Below are 25,937 nucleotides of genomic sequence, written 5' to 3' on the forward strand. Positions count from 1 at the left end.
TGCCTCTTTTTTTTTTTAAATCACTTTATTGTGGACTTGTACAACTCTTATCACCATCCATCCATCCATCCATCCATCCATCCATCCATCCATCCATCCATCCATCCATCCATCCATCCATCCATCCATCCATCCATCGTGTCAAGCACATTTGTATGTTTGTTGCCATCATCATTCTCAAAACATTTGCTTTCTATTTGAGCCTTTGGTATCAGTTCTCCTGTTTCCCCCTCCCTCCCTGCTCCCCCTCCCTCGTTAACCATTGATAATTTAATTTTTATTATTTTGTCATATCGTACACTGTCAGACGTCTGCCTTCACCCACTTTTTTTAAGGTTCAGAGAAATGATAGCATTTTTTGTAGGTGGGTGATTTGTGGTTCAGTATGGAGAATGGAATGTATAGAGGAGATAACAGGTGGGTTTCTGGGACTGTGTTCTTCGGTAGGTGGTGGGGAATAGGATTCAATGTGTAAGTGAAGAAATTAGCTTTGGTATGAGCATGATTTATCTTTGGTAACAGACAGAACTCGTGGGTGGTGATTTTGGAGGTCGTCTGTGGAAGTACTTTTCTGATCAATTTAATTTTCTCATGTGTCCTTGATCCTAATTAACGAGAGTTACAGAGGAAGCCTAGGGCCACTCCTCATTCGCAGCTTGTTAATAATCCGCATAAAGCTCTGTGTGATGCCACCTTCTCCCATCCTGACACCAGAACCCACTCCTTCTGTCATCGGGAATGTAGAGTGCCGCGTTTCAATGATGTCTGAGCGGGCCTTTTGCACACGGACAAAATGGAACGCTGTTTGTTACGGAAGCTTCACCAATTTGATAGTGAAAAATGCTTTGTCATGTTTTAAATGTTTGACTTCTAGTAAGATTGAGCTTTTACTCTATATTTGTTGGTTGTACTTTCTTAATTGTTTTTGTATCCGTTGCATATTTTAATACTGAGGTCATCAAGTTTTCCTAATTACATTGTAAGAACTATTTCCTAGGAGTACTAATCCTATGTTTCTCTTGCAGCTGTAAATATTTTTATCCACATTGCCATTTCCCAATTTAATCTGGTTTATGACCTTTTTAGAGACAAGCTTATGGGACAGGGTAGAACTGCCCCGGTGGGTTTCTTTTTTTTTTTTAATCATTTTATTAGGGGCTCATACAACTCTTATCACAATCCACACACACATCAATTGTGTAAAGCGCATTTGTACATTCATTGCCCTCATCATTCTCAAAACATTTTCTCTCTACTTAAACCCCCGGTATTAGGTCCTCATTTTCCCCGTGGGTTTCAAAGACGGTAACTCCTTCTTGGAGTAGCAAGCCCCCTCTTTCTCCTGATTGGCAGCTGGGGGATTCAAACAGCAGAGCTTGCAGTTGGCAGGCCCACTTATAACCACTCCCTCACCAAGGCTCCTGTTTTTGGTACTAGTTTGAGTTAAAATACTTGACTTTAGATCACATTTTCTTCCCTGACATGGTGGCCAGTTACGACATGTCCTTTTATGACCCAGCCCTTTGTACTAGAAGGGTCCACAGTGCCCATCTCAGACCACCTGGCTAGTAGCCTCTGGCTAAGGGAAGATGCCCTGGGATGCTCTTGAGAAGGACTTTCATTGCCAGTAGTGTTGGGCCTCTGATCAAAGGGCAGCTTCTGAGGTTTGTGGCAACCGTCCAGGAACAACTCTGCCTAGGGAAAAAAGATATTACTTAACCGGTCTATGAAGCAGCAAATTAAAGGAGAATTATCCATTTCCTGGTATCAAGAAAAATGAAAACCCACAAACAGAGAAGCTGAGCTTGGAATGAGAACAGCAGCAGTCACGCCATCAGTGGAACCAGTAAGAAAATAGGGATTTGACTCTCATTTCCTGATTTGTAGTTTCTATCCACCCACTAATTCACACAATGTTTTCCTATCACAGAGTGGGGAGCAGATACTAGATATGATGTTATGTAAAGAAAGCCACATCTCAGCTACCAAGGACTTGTATCTTTATTGGCATAAGACCAACAGTGTCCCAGACAGGGGCTGCTCCCTCAGCCTGAGTCATGGAGGAGGTCTACAAAGCCACAGGCTGCATGCAATGGACATGAATGTGAGCAAGAAGTAAACACATACAGTGGTAGTATAGAGTTGGGTAAAGAGGATGGGTGCGTTAGTGTGTGTGTGTGTGTGTGTGTGTGTGTGTGTGTGTGTGAATGAAGGGTCTAAGAGTAGTCAGAGTAGATTTAATAAAGCAAGAAACATTTGAGCAAAGACTTGGAGAAAAGAGCAATGAGTAGTGAGAACAGGAGTGAGACGCATATTCCAGGCAGAAGAGCCAGCGTGCACTGGCTTGAACATGAAAACATTCCAGCTGGTGCAGTTACAGCAAGGAGTCCAGCGTGACTGGAGCAGAGGAAGCCACAAAAATACTGGAGGCAATTGGTGACATCATGTAATGGGTTGGGCAGGACCTATGAGTATGAGGTAGCATTTGACAGACCCTTATAAGTCACGACTAGCATTTTCTCTCAGTGGGACAGGCACGGTTGGAGGTATTTGAATAGAGGAATGACATGATCAGACTTCATGTTAAAAGGATCACTCTGGGCACTGGAAGCTCAGCCGTAACAGGGATTATTAGAAGTGGGAAGCTCAAGATGCTTTTAAAATAATGTGAAAACTTATGGTGGCTCGGCAAGAGTGATAGATAGCAGTGATAACATTTTTAGATTTTGTATGTAATACGAAGAAACCCCAAACGGAGTGACTATAAAGTGTGATTTCAATGTTTTTAGCCTCAACAACTGGCAAAATAAAGTTTCCCTCAACTGGGATGGTAGTAGATTTGAGGGGAGGAATAACTCTTTCCAAAAGAGCTCAGTCTTACGCGTGTTTGTGGATTCTGTTGGATATTTATACCCGATGATGGAGCGGGCAGTTATACACTCAACTCTGGGAGCCATGGAAGACGTCTCTACTAGAAATATAGATTTGTGAGTCAACAGAATTCACTCATACATGGGGTTTAAAACATGGACCGAATGAGATCACAAAGAAAGTGGATGTCGCTAATGAGAAGAGAATCCAGAATCAAAGCCCTCTAATGATGAGAGATTTGGAAGAAGAAAATGAAGCAGCAAAGAAAACTGAAAAGGAACACTCGACTGGATAGGAGAAAAACTAAGAAAGTATACTGGAAACATATTACCAAGAAGGGAATGATCAGCTGTCTCTGATAAGATGATTGAGAAGTGACCATGTGATTTGGCAGCAGGGAGGCCACTGTGACCCTGACAATAAGCAGCGGCAATGATGAAAGCAGAAGGCTGATTGGAGGCAACGTGAGAAAGAATGGGGGGAGAACAACTGTTAAGAGAATGAACAGCAATTTCCAGGAATTTTATTGCAAAGGGCAGCAATAAATCAATGAGTGATGGAGAAAACAGACAAGGTGTGACAGGTGTTCCTTAAGTACAGTTGGTGTTCAAAGTTGGCTGTTAGTAAATGTTTGCTCTCGATACATAACAGTACTGGGATTTGTAATTACGGTGATATAGCTTGATGTATCATTCTACATATAACACCTATCTAATGCAATGAGAGTGATTAAGAAATAGAATTTTAACTTAAAAGGCTATTGAGTTCACAATAGGATTTGTTATTATTATGTATTTTCTATGTCAAAAAAGACTAAGGATTCTCTTGCTGTTGTTGTTAGGTGCCATCCAATTGGTTCCAAACCACAGCAACCCTGTACATAATAGACCGAATACAAAATAGACCATCCTCACAATTGTTCCCGTGCTTGAGCCCACTGTTGCAGCCACAGTGTCAATCCATCTCCTGGAAGGCCTTTCTCTCCTTTGCGACCCCTCTACGTTACCAAACATGATATTCTCTGCCAAGAATTGGTCTTTCCTGACATGTCCATAGTACAAGAGACAAAGTCTCACCTTGCTTCTAAGGAGCACTCTGGCTGTACTTCTTCCATGACAGATCTGTTTGTTTTTTTGGTAGTCTTTGGTATTTTCAATATTCTTTGCCAACACCATAGTTCAAACACATCAATTTTTCTCTGGTCTTCCCTATTCAGTGTTCAACTTTCACAAGCATGTAAGGTCATTGAAAATACTATGGCTTGGGTCAGGCATGCCTTAGTCCTCAAAATAATATCCTCGCTCTTCAACACTTTAAAGAGGTCTTGGGCAGATTTATCCAATGCAATATGTCATTTCATCTCTTGACTGCTGCTGCCATATAGAACAAGGATATAATAAGCTAATTCAAATTAATAGACTGGTGGGCTCTGTACTTAGACAAATATTTATCTGAACTTTGACATTATCAATAATCAGTTTTGTGTTAGGCAACAGAATAACTGAAATCTCACTGCCACGGAGTCAATTCCAATTCATATATACCCTAGGCAGTGGTTCTCCACCTTCCTCATGCTGTGACCCTTTCATACTGTTCCTCATGTTGTGGTGACCCCAACCATAACATTATTTCATTGCTACTTCATAACTGTAATTTTGCTACAGTTATGAATCGTAATGTAAATATCTGATATGTAGGATGTATTTTCATTGTTACAAATTGAACATAATTAAAGCATAGTGATGAATCACAAAACAATATGTAATTATATACTGTGAAATATTTATTTCTAATTACAGATAAATGAAATTTTGTCTTGAAGCATGGTGTAGCATGGGAAACAGTCTTAATATAACAACAGTAAACTACATTGCAACATTTTGCGACAGTATGCATAAAAAGCTAACATCAGTGTGAAGGTTAAGATAGAGGAGAGATGGCTAGGTTCCTAAGACCATCAGAAATATGTTTTCCAATGGTCTTCGGCAACCCCTGTGAAAGAGTCATTTGACACCCCACCCCCCCCAAAGGGGTCTCGACACACAGGTTGAGAACCACTGCCCTATAGGACAGAGCAGAATTTCCCCTTTGAGTTACTGAGGTGGTAAATCTTTAACAGAAAATCTCATCTGTCTGCAGAGAAGGGGCAACTGAGGGGTAACAGCCCACTGCTAACGCACTAGGCAGCAGTATGGCATAAAGTATTTGCAATATATCCAGTAAAAGTTTAGCATCGTGTAGTAAAGATTATAACACTAACCTTATGAATTGTTTGGACAATGAGAGAAGTACAAGGCACACTTGAGGTACTCAGCAAGTACCAAGTGTTATGAAAATTTTAATTTAGAATGAATACCAAGCTAAGGATTGAGTATTTTCTCTGTAGGCACAGGTTACTGATGGGTTTTGGTAGGAGTGATAGGAAAATGAGGAAATCTAGTTTATTGCATTAGTCATGAGGCATCAACAATGACTTTCTGGAATATTTCAGACTGTAATCTTTGTAAAAAGAATGTGAGATAAGTGAGGCCGCTATTCTTAAATAGCTGATGCCATTAATGCAAAAGAATCAAGAGTAAGATGTGAAGTTCAGTTTTGGACGTGTTTCTTTTTTTATTATTTTTTAAATCATTTTATTAGGGGCTCATTCAACTCTTATCGCAATCCATACATACATCAATTGTGTAAAGCGCATTTGTACATTCATTGCCCTCATCATTCTCAAAACATTTCCTCTCCACTTAAGCCCCCCCGACATAAGATCCTCAATTGTCCCTTCCTCCCTCCCCGCTCCTCCCTCCCTCATGAGCCCTTGATAATTTATAAATTATTTTGTTATATCTTGCCCTGTCCTTAAGCCAGAAAATGCACACAAAGCACTCAACAACTCTATACGTTGTTCATTCTCTTAATTTTAGGAACACATTTAAAAATATTTCCGCTTTAATACGAAAGTGTATTCTATTGGGGCATTTGGAATTTCAAATTGCGGAATATTTTAAGAGGGCGTTGGAAACGCTCAACAGATTCGACTCATACCGGCGCCAGTGAGCCATTGGTGACGTTATCAGAACGCGCGGCGCGTTTTACGTCACGGCGCGCTTGTGCGTTCAATCCTGGATTTCGCCTGGCGCGGCTGATTCCGCCCAGCTGCGCCCCCTAGCGCCCACTGGCCTGGTGGCCTAACCCCACGTCGTCCTCCCTCTCCGCGCGGCCGGGAACAGCGCATGCGCCCAAGGACTCCAGTCCAGCAACTGGCGATGGGCGACGCCTCGAGGTGAAAGGTGGGCGGTGCGGAAGGTGGGCGGTGCGGGAGGCGGGCTCTCGGCGGTGTCCCGACGGTCATGGCGGAGGAACCGAGTCGCCACGCTACCCAGCCGGACCTCACCCGGGAGACAGCGGCGGCCGACAAGCCGACGAGGTCCCCGACGCGGCCGTCAGCGGTCGCTGCAGAGTCCCCGGCGCCCGCGGACTGCGACAGCAAGTGCGTGTTCTGCCGCATCGCGCGGGGGCAGGAACCGAGCACTGAACTTCTGCCCTGCGAGGTGGGCTGCGATCGCGGCCGCTCTTCGGGGCCCCTGAGGGCCGTGCGTGAGCCGGGGACGGGTCCGGGAGGAGGGCCTGGGCGGTGTGGATGGGCGGGGAGGGTCCGGGCTCCCCCCTGGAGCGTCGGGAGGGCGTCCTCGCGGTGTGGGCGGGGAGCGGGTCGCCTTCGGAGCTCCGTGGGAGCAGCGAGGGCAGAAGCTGGGCCTGCGGCTTTCTGCAGGTGTCCCCGGGTGCACGGCAGGGGGCAGAGCTCTTTCTACTACGCGTCGGTCACGTACCTCGCAGCTGCGGAGCCAAACTGCCTGGGCCTTGCTCTGCTGGGGTTTGCCCCGAAGGAAGGGCTTGGAGGAAATAGCATTCGTTGACCTATGCTCCCACCTTCCTGAGACACCATTCTGCAATACTGCATCCTCTAAGATTGGTGTTTTGGAGAAAACGAGTGAATACCTAATAATGGTTAGGGTAAAAGGAGAATTAGATTGCCCGAGGCCGGGAGGAGTGGGTCTCAGGCCCAACTAGTATCCACTGAGTGTTGCAATTCTACAATTGTGACATTTTGAACTTTGAAGAAAACAACCCAGTTCTTCTGGTTTCACTTGTCTTTAAAGACACCTTTTAAAAACATCTTTTGATTTAGCTCCAAAGATTGCCTCGGCCGTGTTGTTATTTTGAGTGCTGTGGAATTGATTCCAAATCAAAGCCACCCTGTGTACAACAGAAGCACACATTGCCTGGCCCTGCACCACCTTCACAAATGGCTATATTCGAGCCTGTTGTTGAAGTCACTGTGTCAGTCCATCTGAGGGAGAAACTTCTACATTTTTACTGATTGTCCCAGGTGTCTTCAAACTACAGCTAGCGGGCCACATGTGGCCCGCCGGGTGTTTTTGCCCCGTTTGGGTTTTTACTTCAAAGTAAGATATGTGCAGTGTGCATAGGAATTTGTTCATAGTTGCTTTTTAGACTATAGTCCGGCCCTCCAATGGGTCTGAGGGACAGTGAACTGGCCCCCTGTAAAAAAGTTTGAGGGCCCCTGGCTCTAGACCTTTATCAAGCACACTGTCCCTTGCTAGGGACTGGTCTCTGGATAGCATGCCCAGTACTTCAAACATGCCCAGTACAGACAAAGCCTCACACCTGTGCTTCTAAGGAAGAGCATTCTGACTGTATGTCTTCTGAGACACATATGTTTGTTCTTCTGGCTGTCCGTGGTACTTGCAATATTCTTATAATTCAAGTGCATCGGTTCTTCTGTGGACTTCCTTATTCATTGTCCAGCTCTCACATACAGGCACACGTCAGTCCTCGAAGTCACATCCTTGCTCTTCAGCACTGAAAGAAGTGTGCAGCAGATTCACCCAGTACAATACAGCATATCGTTTGATTTCTTGACTGTTGCTCCCAAGAGCATTGACTGTGGATCCAAACAAAATGAAATCCTTGTCAACTTCCATTCCCCCCACCCCCCCACCCCCATTTATTGTGATGCTACCTACTGGGCCAGTGTGAATACTCTTGTTTTCTGTACATTGAGTTGCAGTCCGCACTGAAGGCTGCAGGCTCTGATTTTCATCGAGTGCGGTAAGTCCTCGCTTTTAGCAAGTAAGGTTGTGCCTTCTGCATATTGCAGATCAATAAACCTTCCTCTGGCTGCCAGTTCCTTCAATAGTCCAGCTTCTGGAATTACTTGCTCAGTATACAGATTAAATGAGTACGGTGAATGGATACATTAGTTGCAGTTACTATTTATTTAAAATGTGCAAAGTTCTGGGGTCAGAAAACCAAAAGAGAAGAATATGATTGGCATTTCTCTAGCTGAAAGAACTAAAGAAAACTTTAGTCCTTGAGTTGTAATGTTGAAGGGTTCTGTGGAAAAACTATTGAGCGACAAAGAAGCATCAAAAGAAGGTGGAAAGATTATACAGAGTTATGGTAACAAAAATAATTGATTGATTTTTAACCATAGCATATTCTAAATAATCAATAGTATTGAAAGAAGTTCAAACTGCAGTGAAGGTATTGGTGATGTTTACCTGTATTTCAGTGATCATGCAAAGATACTTGAGTGTGCGTATCATTAGAATCATGGAAAAGTCATGGCAAAGAATGTAAATCTCATTAACAAATAGTGATACATGGATTAAACAACCTTACTTGCTAAAAACAGAGGAGTTGAAGCACTGATGAAAATCAGAGACTTCATACAGCCTTCAGTATGGATTACATCTCATTATAAAGACAACCCAACATCATGATCAACAGGGAAAAGATTGTAGTTGTCAACGACATCAAGGCTCATGAAGCAGTGGTCAAGAATCAAATGAAGTATTGCACTGGGCAAATTGCTTGCGAAAGTTCTCTTTGAAGTATTCAAAAGCAGAGATGTCACTTTCAGGACCAAGGTGTCTACTACCCAAGTCAATTTTCATTGGCCTCGTGCATGCAAAAGCTGGGCCATTAATTTGGAAGACTGAAGAGGATGGGTGCATTTGCATTGTGGTGTAGGCAGAGAACAAGGAATATGCCCTGGTCTGCCAGGTGAATGAGCACATATGTCTTGGGAGAAGTAGATCCAGACTGCTCCTTAGAAGCAAGGCTGCTGACTTGGTCTCACGTCCTCTGGACATCTTGTCAGAGGGACCGTCTCTGGAGAAGGATAGCATGCTTAGTAGAGTGTCTGTGATAAAAAGGAAGACTCTCAAAGAGATAGATGGGTTGGCATTGTAGTTGAAACAATGGGCTCACACACAGCAACACTTGTGAGGATGGAGTAGGACCAAGTAGTATTTCTTTCTAATGCGTATGGGGTCACAATGCTTTGAATAGAATCCGATGGCACTTAACAAAAACGAATGTAACAGAATGAGGAAGAAAGCAGGGAGCAGTCAAGGGTGACTTCCAAGATTCTGGCTAGGATTATCTTCACAAGGCAAGACATGGAACTGGAAATTGACAGTTTTGGACTCCTTATGCCTCTATCAGTAGCCCCCCTCACCCCTCAAAGAGTTACTATATTGACTGGAATTGGAGTCATGTAAGATAGTAAGCTGGCATCCTCCATCTAATGCATTGGGCACTTAACACTATAATATTCTGGAGTCTGTTAGCACTTAGAAGGCTTTTAAATGCTACCAAGTGGTAAGCAGCCACACAGAAGAGTAGTATCTCTATAATTCTTCATCTGTTTAATATGTCACCCGTAGATCAGTATATGCGAGATGATCTTGTTACTATGAGGTACAAGTCAATTTGGAAAAAAGTTGAATGTAAAATAATATGAGTCTTGTTATATTTCTGCAGTCAAACCCTTAAAAGTATATGCTTAGAGTGAAAAAAAAAACGTTAGGGATAAAGAGACAAATAAAATTGATTATGGATAATGAAAAGTTTTAGTGAACTTCAACCCATTAACTTTATTTGAAATGAACTTTGGAATGTCTTTTTACTTTTTGGAATAAATGAGTCGATCAAGGAAGCTAAAGCTTGTCTTTAAAGACAATACTCACAAAGTAGTGGTGCTTAGGTAAAACTTAAGTTGTTGTTTCCCATTGAGTCAAAACCCTAGAGGGCAAGAGTGGAGCTGCCCTGAAGGGCATCCTCGGCTGTAATCTTTATGGGATCCCAGTACCAGGCCTTTTCTCCCTCCGAGTGGCTCATGGGCTCGAGCTGGGGGACTTTTGGTTAGCAGCCAAACACATTAACCATTGTCCCATTGGAACTCCGTGTAAAATATAAACCATTCCCTACCAGACTGGGATTTGTGGTGTGTACGTCATGCCAGACCGAACACCACCAGGAAATTCTTCTGAAAATTCAATGAATACCAAATGCTCTTTCCCCCCACTTAGAATGAAGACCTAGTTTGCTTCAAAGATATCAAACCAGCAGCACCTCATCATTATCTTGTGGTGCCAAAGAAGCATATCGGAAACTGCAAAGACCTAGAGAAGGCTCACCTAGAACTGGGTAAGGATGGCGGCGTTCTTCAAGGGTAGCTTATCTGGAATTGACATAGTGAGTGCAGTGAAGATTTTTTTAAAGCAAAGTTTGTAATTATGAAGAAGGAAAATGACTTTAAAACTTTTATTGTGAAAAGATTCAAATAATAGTAATTAAAAAATATAATCCATATGTATTAATTATCCAACTTTAACATTTATTAATTCGTGAACAACCTTACATGTCAACCTTTTACCATACTGGATTATTCTGAAGCAAATCCAAATTATAAGTATAATACAATCACAAAATATATTATTTAAAATTATTGCTCACTTTTAATTTATTTACATTTAATTTGCAACAATGAAAAACAAAAACTAGTTGACAGGCTCTACCTTAAAGACAGCCATACTCTCAGAGGAGCAGTGGCAGAAGGAACTATTGCGTGGAGCGGAGTGTGAACTTCCCAACCCGGGGGGCAAATACAGCTGAATGCTTCTGTGTAGGAGGCTGGCCCGCGGAGTGGGGTGCCTCTGGGCACCTAACTCAGGGAGTGGGGTTTGCTGACCCACATAGTTTTAGCCTTCAAGTTGAGGCTCCCAGTGGAATGATAAACCCCTTTGGACATTTATTAGCAGACCCGAAAGACTTTGTAACTTGTCCTGATAGATCCACCCTGAGCATTTCTCACTGGCATTAAAAGTTCTTAATTTCCTTAGTAAACCCTTTAATCAAGAATTTTGAGATGGGGGGGCAGGAAGGGAAAAAAAGAGGAGCTGATACCAAGGGCTCAAGGAGAAAGAAAATGTTCTGAAAATAATGATGGCAACACATGTACAAAAGTGTTTGATATAATTGATGTATGGATTATTGTAAGAGCTGTAAGAGCCCCCAATAAAATGATTCATAGAAAAAAAAAGAATTTGTCTGTGAGTTTGTGTGTGCATCGCAATGGTATTGAACCTAGAGAACAAGTAGCGACTATTACGTGATTAGGACAACACAGTCTCAAGTCTACTTTAGTGACTTTTACCAGGGGCAGTGCTTTTTGTGCGGACAGGGCTCCAAATCAGCCTAGAACGTAGATTGACCGGGGACAGGTTTTTTTTGGACTAAAAATAAGATGACCTATTTTTTTTTTTTTAATCGTTTTATTAGGGGCTTACACAACTCTTACTACAATCCATACATACGTCAATTGTGTTAAGCACATTTGTACATTCATTGCCCTCATCATTTTCAAAACATTTGCTCTCCACTTAAGCCCCAGGCACCAGGTCCTCATGAGCAGGGAGGGAGGAGAAGATAACCTTTTTTAATGTAAAGCATGGATGTGTAGTTTATCACTGTTGGCAACTGAATGGTCAGCTCTACCATTGCTTCTGGTTACTGTGAAACTCCTTGGTCATCAGAAATTCAATCAGTACATTTTAGGGCATATTTGATTTACAACATGAAGGCAGCTTTTGAACTTAGAAAAATTGGGTCCAATTTAAATTTACCTGTGATTGCAATCCTCTGGTATTTTCTCTTTTAAAAATAATTCTGTTTTCTTTTTTGTAGTTATTTTTTAGAGATTATCCTTTGACTTCTTAGGAAGTCTTATATTATCTTTAAATTAGAGATAGGTTTATGGAGAATAGAGGCTGTTGTAATTATTTTTTTGTTTTAACTGTTGCTAATTAAATGTGAATAGTTTTAAAGTAAATAATAATTTAAATAATATAATTTGTGATTGTATTATACCTATAATTTTTATATGGTATACTATATGGGAAAAATCATAAGGATATGAGTAAGTTCATTAACATTATCAACCACAGTGACCGGAGTGACCTTTGCAGAGCTTCATTTAAGAGCCAGGGATTTTCACATTGAGGGACAATATTTTGGACAACAAATAAAACTTAATAAATTTTAAATGTCTGAAATTTTATAGAATAAGTTCTCCAATGATATTGGAATTGACTTTGAAAAATAGCAGCCTTTAAACTTAACCCATTGCTGTAGAGTCAGTTTCCACTCAGAGATCCTGTAGGACAGAATCTAACTGCCCTGTGGAATTTCTGAAGTTATACGTCCTTGGGAAAGCAGACTGCCATTTCTCTCTCTATTTTCCCCATAGCTTTCTGACATGGAGTAGTCGATGGATTTGAACCACCAACCTGCCAGTTAATCAGTGCACCAAGAGTGGTTGTAAATACTTTAAAGTTAACCACAAGTCTGCATTATTTATAAGTACATTGGTCAAGGAATAAATTGTCAGGGTAATTAAACATTACTTTGAGTTAATGGTAATAAAATACAGCATATCAAAGTTTGTGAGATGCAGCTGAACAATGCTTAGAGAGAAAAGTACAGCTTTAAAAGCCATAAAAGGGATATTTAAAGCTAATGACCTAAGATTACACTTACACTAGAAAGAGACAAGCAGATCAGATAAAAATAAGAAGTGGAAATAATAAAGAGTAGATGCCAACATAATAGGAGTTTTGGGATCATGTATCTTGAGTTTGCCATGCAGTAAATAATTGTTACGTTACTCAGTGAATCAGCTCGCTTCTTTCCAATGTGAAATGTCTCTCTACCTGCAAGTACTTCTGGAGTCTGTTATGTGTGATGCCAATTTCCTATTCCAGTTTTCTCACTGCTTGCTTTTTGCATTGCACGTCTCTTGTGGTACCAAAGACACACATGGTGCCCTTTTACTTTCAGTCAAACTGATGTTTATATGTAAAGATTTGAGGCAGCATATTGTTGGGCATCGCTCTTTCTTAATAAAAGTATTGATATAGTTGGACTTATTTTTATCATCTTGCTATTTGTTTTCAATTGGTTCCATATGCTTTTTGTTGCTTTGTTTCTTTACTGCCTTTTTGTGGTTAATCAAATCATAGTATTCTATTTTGACTTATATATTGCAATTTTAGCTACTTTTCACATTTTTCAGTTTTGTGGTTGCTCTGGAGTGATTATAGTAAGCATCTCAATTTTCAAGATCTACTTAGAGTTAATATTGTACCAACTAGTGTAAAATATAAGATACTTTGCAGTAAAGTTCATACTACTTTTACTTACCTACTATGTAAGTCCTTAGCAGTCTTTTGACTTTTGCTTTAAATAGTCATTTGCCCTTTCTTTTTTTTTTAAAAAAAGGAAGATAAAGCTAGTCATTTCTACTTCATATTTTTGATCTCGGGAGTTTTTAAAAAAGAAAACAATCTGTATTATAGTCTGACTTGCAGTAAGTTGAGAGGTTTTTGTTAGCCAAATGGTATTGGCTTATTAAATGGCGTCTCCTGACTCCAGACTGATGTGGAGAAATAAACAGTAGCTGTGATTTATATGACTAATGTAACAATGATCCTCTCTATGTTTCAACACATGATCACCCCATTCAAAAATAAAGGACTTAAGATCTGGACTGAAGATGCTATGTTACCAAGATTTTTCCATCGGGGAGGCTTATTCTGTCCAAAAGACACAAAGCCCTGAGACAAAAAAGATGCTAAGGCATATGTAGTTTGCAACAGATATATGGCTAATCAAGGCTGGCGCACTTGAAGCGATAGCACATCCCTACTTTGAACTCAAAAATGAATGCAAAGCGTAGCGTTCCTGTCATTCACTCTGTCTTTATTTACTTGACTAGCTTATGATCAGAATTAGCACTCAGTAGAGTCAAGTGTAGAGAGTCCCTAACAGCTGTCCAAATGTGACATTTTATGACTGTGATTTTGCAATGTTGGCTGAATTTGAACCTTTGTTTTAGATGTTGATAAGCAGTCCTTGCAGTAATTTAGGCTATTGAATGTGTACTTAAATGTTTAACTATTTTATATGATGTTTCATTAGGACCCTACAAATTAAGATTAGTTGTAAGTTAGTGAACTTAAGCATTGGGGTGCTAGCCTCCAGGTAAGCCAGTTAGAACCATTATCTGTTCTGTGGGAGCAAGATGAGGCTGTGTACTCTCGACAAGAGTTGGTTTCAGAAACCACAGTCCTGCGCTGCCCCAGGTGCCGCTCTGAGTAGGCATCAACGTGATGGCAGTGAGGGCTTGTGTCTCCCAGTATCTCCTCTAGTGTAAATGGTAACTGCAGTTTCTTTCCTGTTTTGCAGTTGAGAACATGGTAGCTGTTGGAAAAGCCATCCTGGAAAGGAATAATTTCACTGACTTAAAAAATGCAAGGTATGTATACCTTCAGATAGAAATCTTTTGTACATGACTCGTTTTTATGACACTTTATTTCTTAATTGGAGAGTGCAAGGAAAGGTGACAGAGTTCCTGGTTTAAACAGTTTTCCTGAAGGTGAAAATTAATTCATTTGTAGTATAAATTTAATAAATTAAATTTCGTTCCTATGTGTTCACATCGTTGGATCATCTTCACTGACCGCTGAGGCAGACAGGCATACGCAGTGGGTGCTGTGTGCCATCAGGTAGCGTCATCCTGTAGGACTGCTTGAACCGCCCGTGACTTTCCTTGCTGTCCTCTGGCCCTGTGGGCTAGGTGCTGGCTTTTAGTTGCAAAGTGGGTGTTCAGTCACACCAATGCTCAGCTGGAGGAAAATGAGGCCGTCTGCTGCCATAAAGATTGATAGCCTCAGAGCTACTGTGTGGTTGTTACAACGAGTGGGCATGGACTCACCGACTGTCACACCGGTCTCCTTCAGGGCAACTGGTGGATTTGAACTCCCGGCCTTTCAATTAGCTGAGTGCTTAGCCTCTGCACCAGCAGGGCTCCTCATTCACTGGGTGTGTCCTGTGCCGTCCAGTTGGTCTGCCGCGCAGCAATCAGTGGGACAGAGTACGATTGTTCCGTAGGGTGTCCAGGCTATATGTCTTTCTAGAAGCAGAGTGCCGCATCTTTCTCCTACAGAGTGGGCAGTCGTTAGAACTGCTCACCTGTCTATCAGCAGCCCAGCACTTCAGCACTGGCCCAACCAGGGTAAAGCTAGTTAACAATACACCTTGCATGCACTTTAAAAAAATTATTTATTTTTGCTTGCATTCTTATAAAACTGTGTAAATTGAATTTTCTAAGAAAAACATGATTGTAAGTACATTCTCAGATGTCTAGCATGACATTAACTCGGGGTCATTATCTGCTGAATTGATGATTGTCAGCTTTATGCAAAAGCACATCATGTTCAATTTGTCAGCTGTTTGAATTAATGGAAGCATGTTCTTCTGTTTAAAAGATAGCTGACTTTGCCTTAAGTGACGAAGGCAGTACAGTCTATGGAGGTTACTTCCAGCAAACTGTTGTTGTGAGGCGCCGATGGCTACCTCATGTATAACGAATGAAACACTGCGCGATCCTGCTTCAGCCTCAGTTATTCGAATGCCTGAGCCTGTTGTTGCAGCCGCTGTAGCAGTCCATCTTGTTGAGAGCTTTCCTCTTCTTCACTGCCCCTCCACGTTTCCCAAGCATGATGTCCTTCTCAAGGGACTAGTCTCTCCTGACATGTCCAAAGCACATGAGATGAAATCTAACCATCCTTGCCTCTAAGGAGCGTTCTGGCAAACAGACATCCTGAATCCCAGTGCTCTCTGTGCCGCTTACATGACTGTGACGTTAGGCAAGTCATTTAAACTCTCAAATAGTAGGCTCCGATGAAATGGCCTTAGTAACGTCTTTTATAAGGAGAACTAGCAAACTAGTGCCACGAAGTTGGATATTGAAGAAGTTCCCAGAGTCCAGTTCTTTGAAGGTGAGAGTCTGCTCCGTCTTTCTCTCACTCTTCCCTTCGGTGTGTTCTCTTACGGCTCTGGGTTTTCTGAACCACCGAGGTGTCCCATAGAACTCAGAGCATTCCAGGAAATGTCTCTTGAGGTGGTGGGTACAGTTTAAATCAAAGTTCATTGGTCAGGCAGGGGTAAACCAAATGCTGGGGACAGGTGACCCTCCACTCCTGTCTCTTGCCAGTGACAAGCTCACAGCTACTTTTCATTGGATTAGTTGTGTGTGCTTCTGGAGGGCAGTGCAGGGACCCTGCTCACGATTGCAAGTGAACCTTCCACCGCCCCCCCAGCCCCATGCAGGAAAGGGTCTTTTGGTGGGCGTTACATGGTGCAATCAGATTTCGCCCAAATATAATCATCTTCTCACCACCCCTGGACTGTATCTTGCTTATGCACATATGACCTGGGGCTTGTGGCAAGATGCTTCCAGCAGGTATTGGCCTCCTACTGATCTTAATAAGCCAGGCCTTTCCCCAGGCCACTCCAGAAACAGTGTCTTTCTCCTCTCAGCTGAACTATGTATGGTAATTTCTTACACCCAATGTAAGTAATAGTGACTAAAATGACAATTAAACATTGTGGTCCGATTCCCACCCTCCTCTAAGGTTAGAACTCAATTGCATCCCATTCCTATTAGCAAATAAATGCACTTCAAAATGGGACCACAGCCACAGGCGTATGAAATTCAGAATTGTATAGCGCATAAGGGATTATGGTTGGAAGAGCCGTATTCATGGAGGATAAACCCAGATGGTATGACAATCCTCTGAAAACTTAGGAACAAACCAATGGTGCTCAGGACCAAGAGCAGCTGGTATTTGAGAAGCTTTGGCTAGAAGAAGCACAGGTATTCTTGCGCCACTCAGTAAATGGACTGTCAAACTTGGTAAATTGGATTTTAAGATTTCAAATAATATTTTTATGTTAAATATTTAAAGTGAATCTCTTTTAAATATTTTAATTAATGATTGAAATTAGCACAACATTTATTTCAAGTATTAAATCAGGTACTTATGCAATAATGAGAGCTTTTTTATGGTCATAGAATTCATTTCCCTACTGAAACCCTTGTTGGTTGGTAAGGAAACGTGTGGTCACTTCATTAGCAGTAGGGAGAAAGAGCACCATCTACTGGCCACGTCGTGGAGTGAATGAACATTTCTATTTAGTCCAGTCATTTAAAGATTCATCGTAGGAACCTAATCTGAAAAGAATGAAAGCTTTACATGATAAGAACTGAAGCGCTGTGACAGAGTGGCAACCCAGACTCCTGAATTACTGTACTGACAGTCACACTCTGCTGGTGAGGCTTTCTTTCTTGATGAAGTTACTGTGAACTTCCCTTGAAAGGAAGAAGAATTGTGACTATCTGGTGTATAAAGCAAGTTAATACTGTTGAACGTCTTTAACATTTGTGTGTTTGGCATGAAAAATAGGTTTGAACAATTTTAGAAGACATATCAATGTAAATTAACCTTTCTGTTTTAGGATGGGTTTCCATATGCCGCCATTCTGTTCCATTTCCCACTTACACCTTCATGTTCTAGCACCAGTGAATCAGCTTGGCTTCATATCAAAATTGGTTTATAGAGTCAATTCCTACTGGTTTGTAACAGTAAGTGTTATTGTTGTGTCAGCATACAAATATATGTAAAATGTCCTTTTTGGTTTAATTTTTATTTGACAACAGTAGGTACTTAGAGCATTTATAGACTGATCAACTATTTTAGCATACCGTTTGCATATATCCAGATAGGATTTTTAATTTGTGGGCTTTTCCAGGCCATCAGATTGGTGGGAAGAAGAGCTATGATATGTCTTCCTGTTGCAAGCAGGGGATGTGATAGAGACTTTGGAGTTGTATGTAGATTTAAATTCCTGGTCTACTATTTACTTGAGGAACCAGGTTCAAGTTAATTATAATTTTTAAGGCTCAAGTTCCTTGTATGATATGTTCATCTAGCTGATAATACTGCATGATAAGGATAATGAGATGGATGAGATAATTTACCTGTATAACATTTAATACAAAACATAGCAAGAGCTTAATGAATATTACCTGCTGCTTTTACAACAAACACCCACATCAGCATTGCAGAAGAGGAGTGTGCATGATTTCTGATAGCTTAAGCACCGTTGTAAAGTTCTGTATTGGTAACACCAGCTCCCAGATCTGAGACTGAAGCGTTGTGTGTACAATACAATTGAGAATTTTGCTTTGCGGAGGCAAAAGTGGATAGAATTCAGCAGAGACCTGGCCTGTGTTTGACAGTCAAAGCCTTCGGAGGGCTTCTTGACCAGTAATTTACAAGGCTCCTTTTCGCTCATGATGATGACGGGATATATAGTTGCTATATATCAGAACCCACCAAATTATATTTCTTTACCATTAGTTAATTCTCGATGATATTCTATTCATAGTAACCCCAAACCAAATGCCCTAGTGTAAACCCTTACAGGAGAAGAAAGCTTTTATCTTTTGCCCTCTGAGAGGTTGGTAGTTCAAATCTGCCAGTTAGCAGTCCAATGCTTACCTGACAGTGCCACCAGGGCTCCTTATATATGGTAGAAGAAGCTAAAAACCATCTGATTTCTAGAAACATTATATTTTAGACATATCCCTGTTTTTAACTTGGCTTTTCTTTAACTGAAAAAGAATACGCACACATTTTTTAAGAGATATGTACATGTGATTCCGCAGGCATTTGTTGAGCAGTTATATATTTGCATACATATATGTGCTTACATATATTTGCATACATACTTAATATGCATATATGTGTATGCGAGCACACATATACATTTACTTGAAAATGAGAAATTCTGTAGAATAGATGGTATGGTCTCTAAAACCAGTGTGCTACCTAATTCAAATTAAAAAAAATGCTAAAGATGTGATGTTTTTCATAAGATGTATCAGCAAATTTTTTATGCCTCAGCTGATATACGGGTTGGGTTATACTCGAACATATACGGTACATTTCTGTAATGTTTTTAAACTGTTGTCTTACACAAAAGACTAATATGTTTTTAAATTGGAAAAAAACAACAAAATTACAAGATTTTGCCAGTGGTTTATACTGGGAATCTGAACTCTTCTTAAACCTTGGACTTTGTCAGTGTATAACTTTAAAGAAATTAACATATTGATATTTATTCCATAATCTCTTTATAATGTTCCATACTATATCAAATGATTGAGGAAAAGCTCTCTGAATTGATATAAAGGGAAGACTTTAATAGGCACTCTGGTGGCATAATGGGCTATGCCGTGAGCTGCTAGCCACCAGGTTAGCAGTTCAAAACCACCAGCTGCTCCAAGGGAGAAAGGTAAAGCTTCTTATTTCCTTAAGGATTTATAGCCTCAGAAATCCACAGGGACAGTTCTGAGTCAGAGTGCGTTTGGTTTGGTTTTAACTGAATTTTAAAAGTGAATATTCAAAGTGGATAGGTAAAAATCTGTCAGTATGTAATATAGAGTAACTAAGCTCTTTTCTTGTGGCTTATTGTAATAGGGATGCCAGTGGAATTATTTGATAAAGGTTATCAGCACTAGCATTGATTTTTTTTCTTTTAAATTACAGGTTGATTATGTGATTGAAAAATTAAGAACATGAAAATATCAACAGTGGAAGATTTTCCTAATCTTGGCTTAATATAAACTAATAACCGACCCTTTTGAGGTCCAATTGCATCTTTTCAGGTTTGTTGGGTTTCGTGGGAGGCTCCTCCTGAGCACCCTCAAGTCCGTTTTGAATGTGTGTTTCCTGGAATCATTGATAGAGTTCGCACTAATACTTGGTGATTGATCTGTTGTTTAAATGGTTGCTTATCTAAGCCATAAAGAATTTGATGGTAAAAGAACACCAAATCCAATACTGTTAATTAAGAAATCCTCATTAAAAAATTCAAGTACTTGGAACCATTATTTCTGTAAAGAAGAAACAGAATTAACTACTTAGTGACAGTTTATACACTTTCAAAATACAGAATATGATAATACACAACATCCTCTGATTTTGTTGGTGGAAAGCATTATATATGGGTGATTTTTCTCTTAAATTCCAGATGTTAGTTTTCACTTCCTGAAAGTCTAGTTTCTTTGTTATAGATTGTTCCTGGAAGCTGGAAATACAATTTCCAACAGAAGTCACTGTAACGAATTTAACCTTTAAGACCATAAATCAGGAAGAACTGTATGTATTAAAGTAGAGAAAACATTGCTTTATGACTTGTTTTTCTGTTTCAAAAGGAAATTGGAATAAAAAGTAGATAAATCTAGCAAGAAAAAGGCCTGATTTGAAAGTGGAGATAAGCTTAGATAAAAAAATGATTTTATTAACTATGATAGTAATAGTGATATTTCATAAGGCATATTTCTTAGGAATTGGCATTTGGTGCTAAGCCATTTTCAGTACTTTTGTGTAATCTGTAGTAACAGTGGTGAATATGAGGAGTGGGTACTGAAATCACACATTGTACCACTGTACATGAACATACATGCACATAAGAGTGAGTGTATTGGTGTTCGATATGGGCTGTGACTACTAGTTTGTCTTTTCTCCCATCAGGGAGGGGTATTATTATTATTATTATTATTATTTTAAAACACTTTATTAGGGGCTCATACAACTGTTATCGCAATCCATACACACATCAACTGTGTAAAGTGCATTTGTACATCATTCTCAAAACATTTTCTCTCCACTTAAACCCCCGACATTAGGTCCTCATTTTTCCCCTCCCTCCCCACTCCCCCCTCCCTCATGAGCCCTTGATAGTTTATAAATGGTTATTTTGTCATATCTTGCCCTGTCCGACGTCTCCCTTCACCCACTTTTTGGTTGTCTGTCCCCCAGGGAGGAGGTCACACACAGTTCCTTGTAATCGGTTCCCTCTTTCTACCCATTCTCCCTTTACCCTCCCTGTTTTGCCACTCACACCACTGGTCCTGTAGGGCTCATCCGCCCTGGATTCAGGGAGGGGTATTATTAACAGAAAAATAGCAATATTGTTTTAAGTAATGGAATACTTATTGTAATGTTTGGGTAAAATATCTGGAGTCATTGTGTAGTTCACGTATTGATCAGCAGGCATTTGTTGAGCGTTTAACATGTACCACAGCCTGTGCTCAGTGAGTACAGCAGTGAGACAAGACAATCTGCCGTCACTTGCTAGCTCAGGGGCCAGACAGTACTAGGCGACAGAATTTAGTGTAGCAGGTGGTGTAGAGGTTGCATGTCCACAGAAGAAGCTGTGAAAGGGAAGTCATTCTGGGAATAAATGACAGGCAGACAGTAACCCCTCATGTACTTAAGTTCTTCTCCACTTCATTGTACAATGGAAAGGAATGTCGACTTCCTTTTAATCACTGGAAGGCAGGGGGAGGGTATTTGAAAGTTGGGGTTATGGCCTTTCAAAATTGCATTACAAGTTTTTCAGCACTGCTTTGTGAAGTAGCTCATAGAGGACCTATGAGGATCTGCACGTGCACTACTTAAAATTGGACCCTCTCCAGGGATGGAATTTTTAATGTGCTACCTGTGAGTGCTTTCCTCTGTCGACTTGCAATGGTATAATTGGCAAAGGTGTGTAAAGTATTTAAGGATCCTTAAAACCTTTGGGTGGGTATTTAAATAAGTGTGATTAGCCCATTACTTAATTGATGCAGACTTAATACCTTCCTTTGTTAGAAAACCCTTAGAGGCTCACTTTTTTTTTTAAGGGTAGCTTTTACGTGGAAAGATTAAGATTAATCAAAACTCACTTAAAAGTCTTTTCAATAGTATCTTCTGTACCATATATACTAGAGTATAAGCCGACTCAACAATCAGCCGAGGCACCTAATTTTCCCACAGAAACTGCATAAAAAATGTGCCAAAAAACTTGGCGTATACACGAGTATATATGGTAACGACTGGCTATGGAGTGGTTGCTAACCAACACAAAGCTAATTCAGAAGCTCTCTTTAAGAACATTTATGTATGAGCCCTTAATAAAATGATTAAAAAAATTAATTCATGTAGGACAAAGGATGAAAGTGATAAGACTTTGACATTACACTCAAAATAAATAAAGGAAGACAGCACACATTCTAAGGGGAAAGAAAACATTTATGGGAGAATTGAATTTTTTGTGTGTGTGCATGCTCTGATATGATTTATCATTGCAGAATTATAAATTATTTAAAACTATGATCACTTACCTAGAAGAAAGCTAAATAAAGATGGAAAAATACTTTACCAAAGTTTGACTCTCGGGTCTTTTTTAATAGTACTAAAAACAGAAATCACCGGAAAGTATCTGATATACTGGCTCATTGTAATACATGAAGAATTTACTGTCAGAGATGTTGAAATGCCTCATTTTCATAGAATTAAAGGTCAAGAGCCCAGTCTGTTTCGTAGTAGTACTGATACACTTCTGGATTTTAATATCAAAAAGTGACATGCAAATGTGGATGCTCAGTAACGATAACTTCAGTAAGTGCCAAGTCCACCACGCCGGTAAGCTGAAGTTGAACCTGTTGACGCATCTCTTCTTCAGTCAGCCTGTGTTCTACTTATGTAAATACAAAGATTCAGATCTCAAGCCAGATCCTCATTGTATGATTATTTAAAACCACACAGCTATGGATAGATCTATAATCCATAATTATGTATACATTAAACTTAGCCCTAAGCCACATAAACTGTTAAGTAAGTGTATTATATTTCCTGATATAAAATAGGCATCTCAAACGTAAAAGTTCCACCTCCCAAACCTTTTCCTGTCTGTCTCATCATTGCTAATGGCAACTGCCATCTTGTTCAATTGCTCACCCGAAAATCTTGGAGTCTTTTTTGACTCCTCTGCCATATGTAACATACTAGTAAACCCTGTTGGCAATACCTTCAGAATTTATTCAGAATTCGACTGCTTCTCACCATCATTGCTGTCACTTTGGTCAAACACTCCTTTCTTGCCTTAATTAGTAGTCACCTCCTCATGGATCTCCCTGTCTCAGTCCTGCCCGGTCTGCAGTTGAACATGGCCTGTTGAGCACCCAGAGTGTTCCTATTAAAATGTAAGGCAGATCATGTCACTCTGCTCAAACCTTCCAGCCACAGCAGACTCCCTGCTGTTGTTTTCAAAGGCTGATAGGATGAACCCCTACTCTTCCCTCTCTTCCACTCATTTCCTTTCTTCCTTCTTGTTGCAGTCACCTGGCTCTCCTTGCTGGTCCTCAGTGTACCAGGCTCAGGTCCTGCTTTTATACTTGTAGTTCCCACTGTCCTTATAAAAAAAATGCCTGTTGTAATTTCTTATACTATTAAACACTTATACCGATCTTATGACTCAGAATTTCTACTGCAGTGCAAGAAAATTGAAAACAAAAAGATGTGTACGGCAACTTTATTCGTAATAGGCCACAACTGGACACCAAATCATCAGTAGGAAATTGGAGAAGTAAACTGTGATATATTCACACAGTAGACTGCTAATCAACAGAAAGGAAAGGACTGTATCAGGAGGCTACAAAAAGTTATTGGAAAAATGGAATTAAAGGAGAATGAAATTTTCCCAGAAACTTTGAAGCCCCCTTGAACATGCAGCAATGTAGATAATCATAGAAGCATGTGGAAACAATTTTCATCGCAGCATATATGATTCCATTTATAGACCGTATTAGAACAGGTAAAATGAGGTAGAAAAATCAGAACAACAGTTGCTTTGGGGGTGGTGTGGGGGCAGAAACTGAGTCAGAAAGGGCATGAGGAAACTAATGTGACGATAATTTTATAGATCTTGATAGGGGTTTGGGTTATGTAGGTTGTGTTACATAGATCACCTATGATTTCTGCTAGACCAGTTATCTGCTCATTCTGTGCAGAACCAGTCTCAACAACTGTTGTGGTATACAAGGGGTACACCCCCCAAAAAACATTTTTATTTCCCAGAGCTATGTAGTTAATTTTTTTGTTTCTTTTCTTTTCTTTTCTTTTCTTTTCTTTTCTTTTCCCCCACAAAACAACCTTTTCACCTTCCAAGTACTCTCCATTATACTTAATATATTTGTCAAATCTGCGATTCCATTCTTGGTGAGCCTCGCCTTTCTTGTCTCTTGATCTTTGATCATCGGACCAGTAAGTGACTGCCTTGCTTGTTCTGTGCCTCAATTTAAAGGCTACACTACCTGTGGGATGCCTAGCTTGTGGACTGTGTCGCTGTAAGTTGAGGTCCCTTTAAGACATCTCTGGAGCTGGGGACTGGCGGTTGGTGACCTGGCTTGCAGTTGGCTGCTGTGCTGAGATAGCCTAGCTCTCTCATTACATAGAGGAAGATCTGGCAGCAGACTAGACTTGAAGGACTGCTAGTGTCTCACAACTCTCTCTCATGGGAGTGAGTTGCACTGAGCCATTTGTACTGCTTTATAATTTAACTGTTCATTTCTTGTATTATATATCTATCTGTATATAATTTAACAGTTCATTTCTTGTGTTATATATCTAATTATCTTTATAAATAAATAAATTATCAGCAATTTGGTTTTATCTCTCTAGAGAACCCTGTCTAACAGAAACATTTTGCAAATTCATCTATTTGGATAGCCAACAGTACCTTCTTTTTCTGTTGCCTCTTCTATATTGTGAAACTGCTGTCCTTTCATGTCCCTCTTCATTCATGGAAACAAAGAAATCGCAGAGTGAGGTCAGGTGAGTAAGTACGTGGGCAAGAGAGACATGTTGTTTTTTTGCTAAAAACTGGGGCTCTGAGATGGCTGAGTGAGGAGCTGTATTGTTATAGTAAAACCAGTCCCCCCTTTGGCACACATCAGGCCTTTTTATTGCACAGTTACTCAATCTTTTCAAAACCCAAATAGAAAGCATGACTAATAGTCTGACCTGGTGGAACGAACTCCAAATGTACTATCGCCCTCACATCAAAAAACGAGCATCATTTTTTTGGGGGGTACCTCCTTGTATTCTAACCACAACTCACAATTCCCCGAACTCCTGGTGCTTCCCAGGAGTGGCTGTTTGTGCCTGTGCCAGAGGCTCTAGTGCAGTGGTTCTCAACCTTCCTAAGGCCGTGACCCTTTAGTACATTCCTCATGTGTGGTGACCCCCATCCATAAAATTATTTTCATTGCTACCTCATCACTGTAATTTTGCACTGTTATGAATCGTAAATATCTGATATGCAGGATGTATTAGGTGACCCCTGTGAAAGGGTTGTTCAACCCCCAGGTTGAGAGCCACTTCTTTAGTGTTTGCATTATAGCATTGGTTCCTACAAGAGCAGTCTTCAGGAGTCCTGTCCAGTTGAAGAACCAGTACCCCCAAAGGATGAACCTCCTTGCCCCTCCCAGTACATAGAAACAAGCAAGTTTCAATCAAGTTGTTTGAACACTAACTTTCAAAGTCCTCATTCTTTTGCAGCTATTTAATAATTCCGATAAGCTCAAAAGCATGAGGCGGGTCTGGCTGGTGGGCCTCCTGAAGATAGATAGTTTAATTGATCGCAGAGTAGATAGGTTAGGTTTTGGAGTAGGTTACCTCTGTTTTTTGCTTCACACGCTGAATTTATGTGGCAGAAGCACTTTTGTAATCCAAGTGAGTTTTTATGGAAGAATGGGAAGTTTTAAGTATTACTCTCGAAAAGGTATACGCTATTTCTGGAAAGCCCTGAGGGGGCACGTAGGCACAGGTGTGCCCGTATGCAGGGGTCCCTCCACTTACAGCATGCACTTGAGCAAGAGCAGAGTAAATGAGGGACTGACCATAAGGCAACAGCAGGTGCCAAGAGTGCCAGGCTTCGTGCCTGGCTCTTCTGTCCTGCCCTCGGTT

At 40.6% G+C, this 25,937-nt stretch overlaps 1 protein-coding gene across 3 annotated transcripts; it reads left to right on the top strand.

The window, feature by feature from the left end:
* The first annotated feature begins 6,204 nt into the window (after positions 1 to 6,204).
* Positions 6,205 to 20,331, top strand: HINT3 (histidine triad nucleotide binding protein 3). 3 transcript variants are annotated; one of them, XM_045294457.1, is made up of 5 exons: positions 6,205 to 6,458; positions 10,266 to 10,383; positions 14,482 to 14,551; positions 17,596 to 17,722; positions 19,692 to 20,331. In XM_045294457.1, the coding sequence occupies exons 1-5, from the start codon at positions 6,216 to 6,218 to the stop codon at positions 19,722 to 19,724; spliced, it is 591 nt and encodes a 196-aa protein (XP_045150392.1). In that variant the 5' UTR covers positions 6,205 to 6,215; the 3' UTR covers positions 19,725 to 20,331. The 3 variants fall into 3 exon arrangements, with proteins under 3 accessions (XP_045150392.1, XP_045150393.1, XP_045150394.1); XM_045294458.1 differs by having other exon boundaries at positions 6,205 to 6,416; XM_045294459.1 differs by lacking the exon at positions 17,596 to 17,722.
* Positions 20,332 to 25,937: the final 5,606 nt, after the last annotated feature.

This window comes from Echinops telfairi, unplaced genomic scaffold (genome assembly GCF_000313985.2).
Source record: "Echinops telfairi isolate 266 unplaced genomic scaffold, ASM31398v2 ScPeMD7_3533;HRSCAF=4204_0, whole genome shotgun sequence".
Lineage (NCBI taxonomy): Eukaryota > Metazoa > Chordata > Mammalia > Afrosoricida > Tenrecidae > Echinops > Echinops telfairi.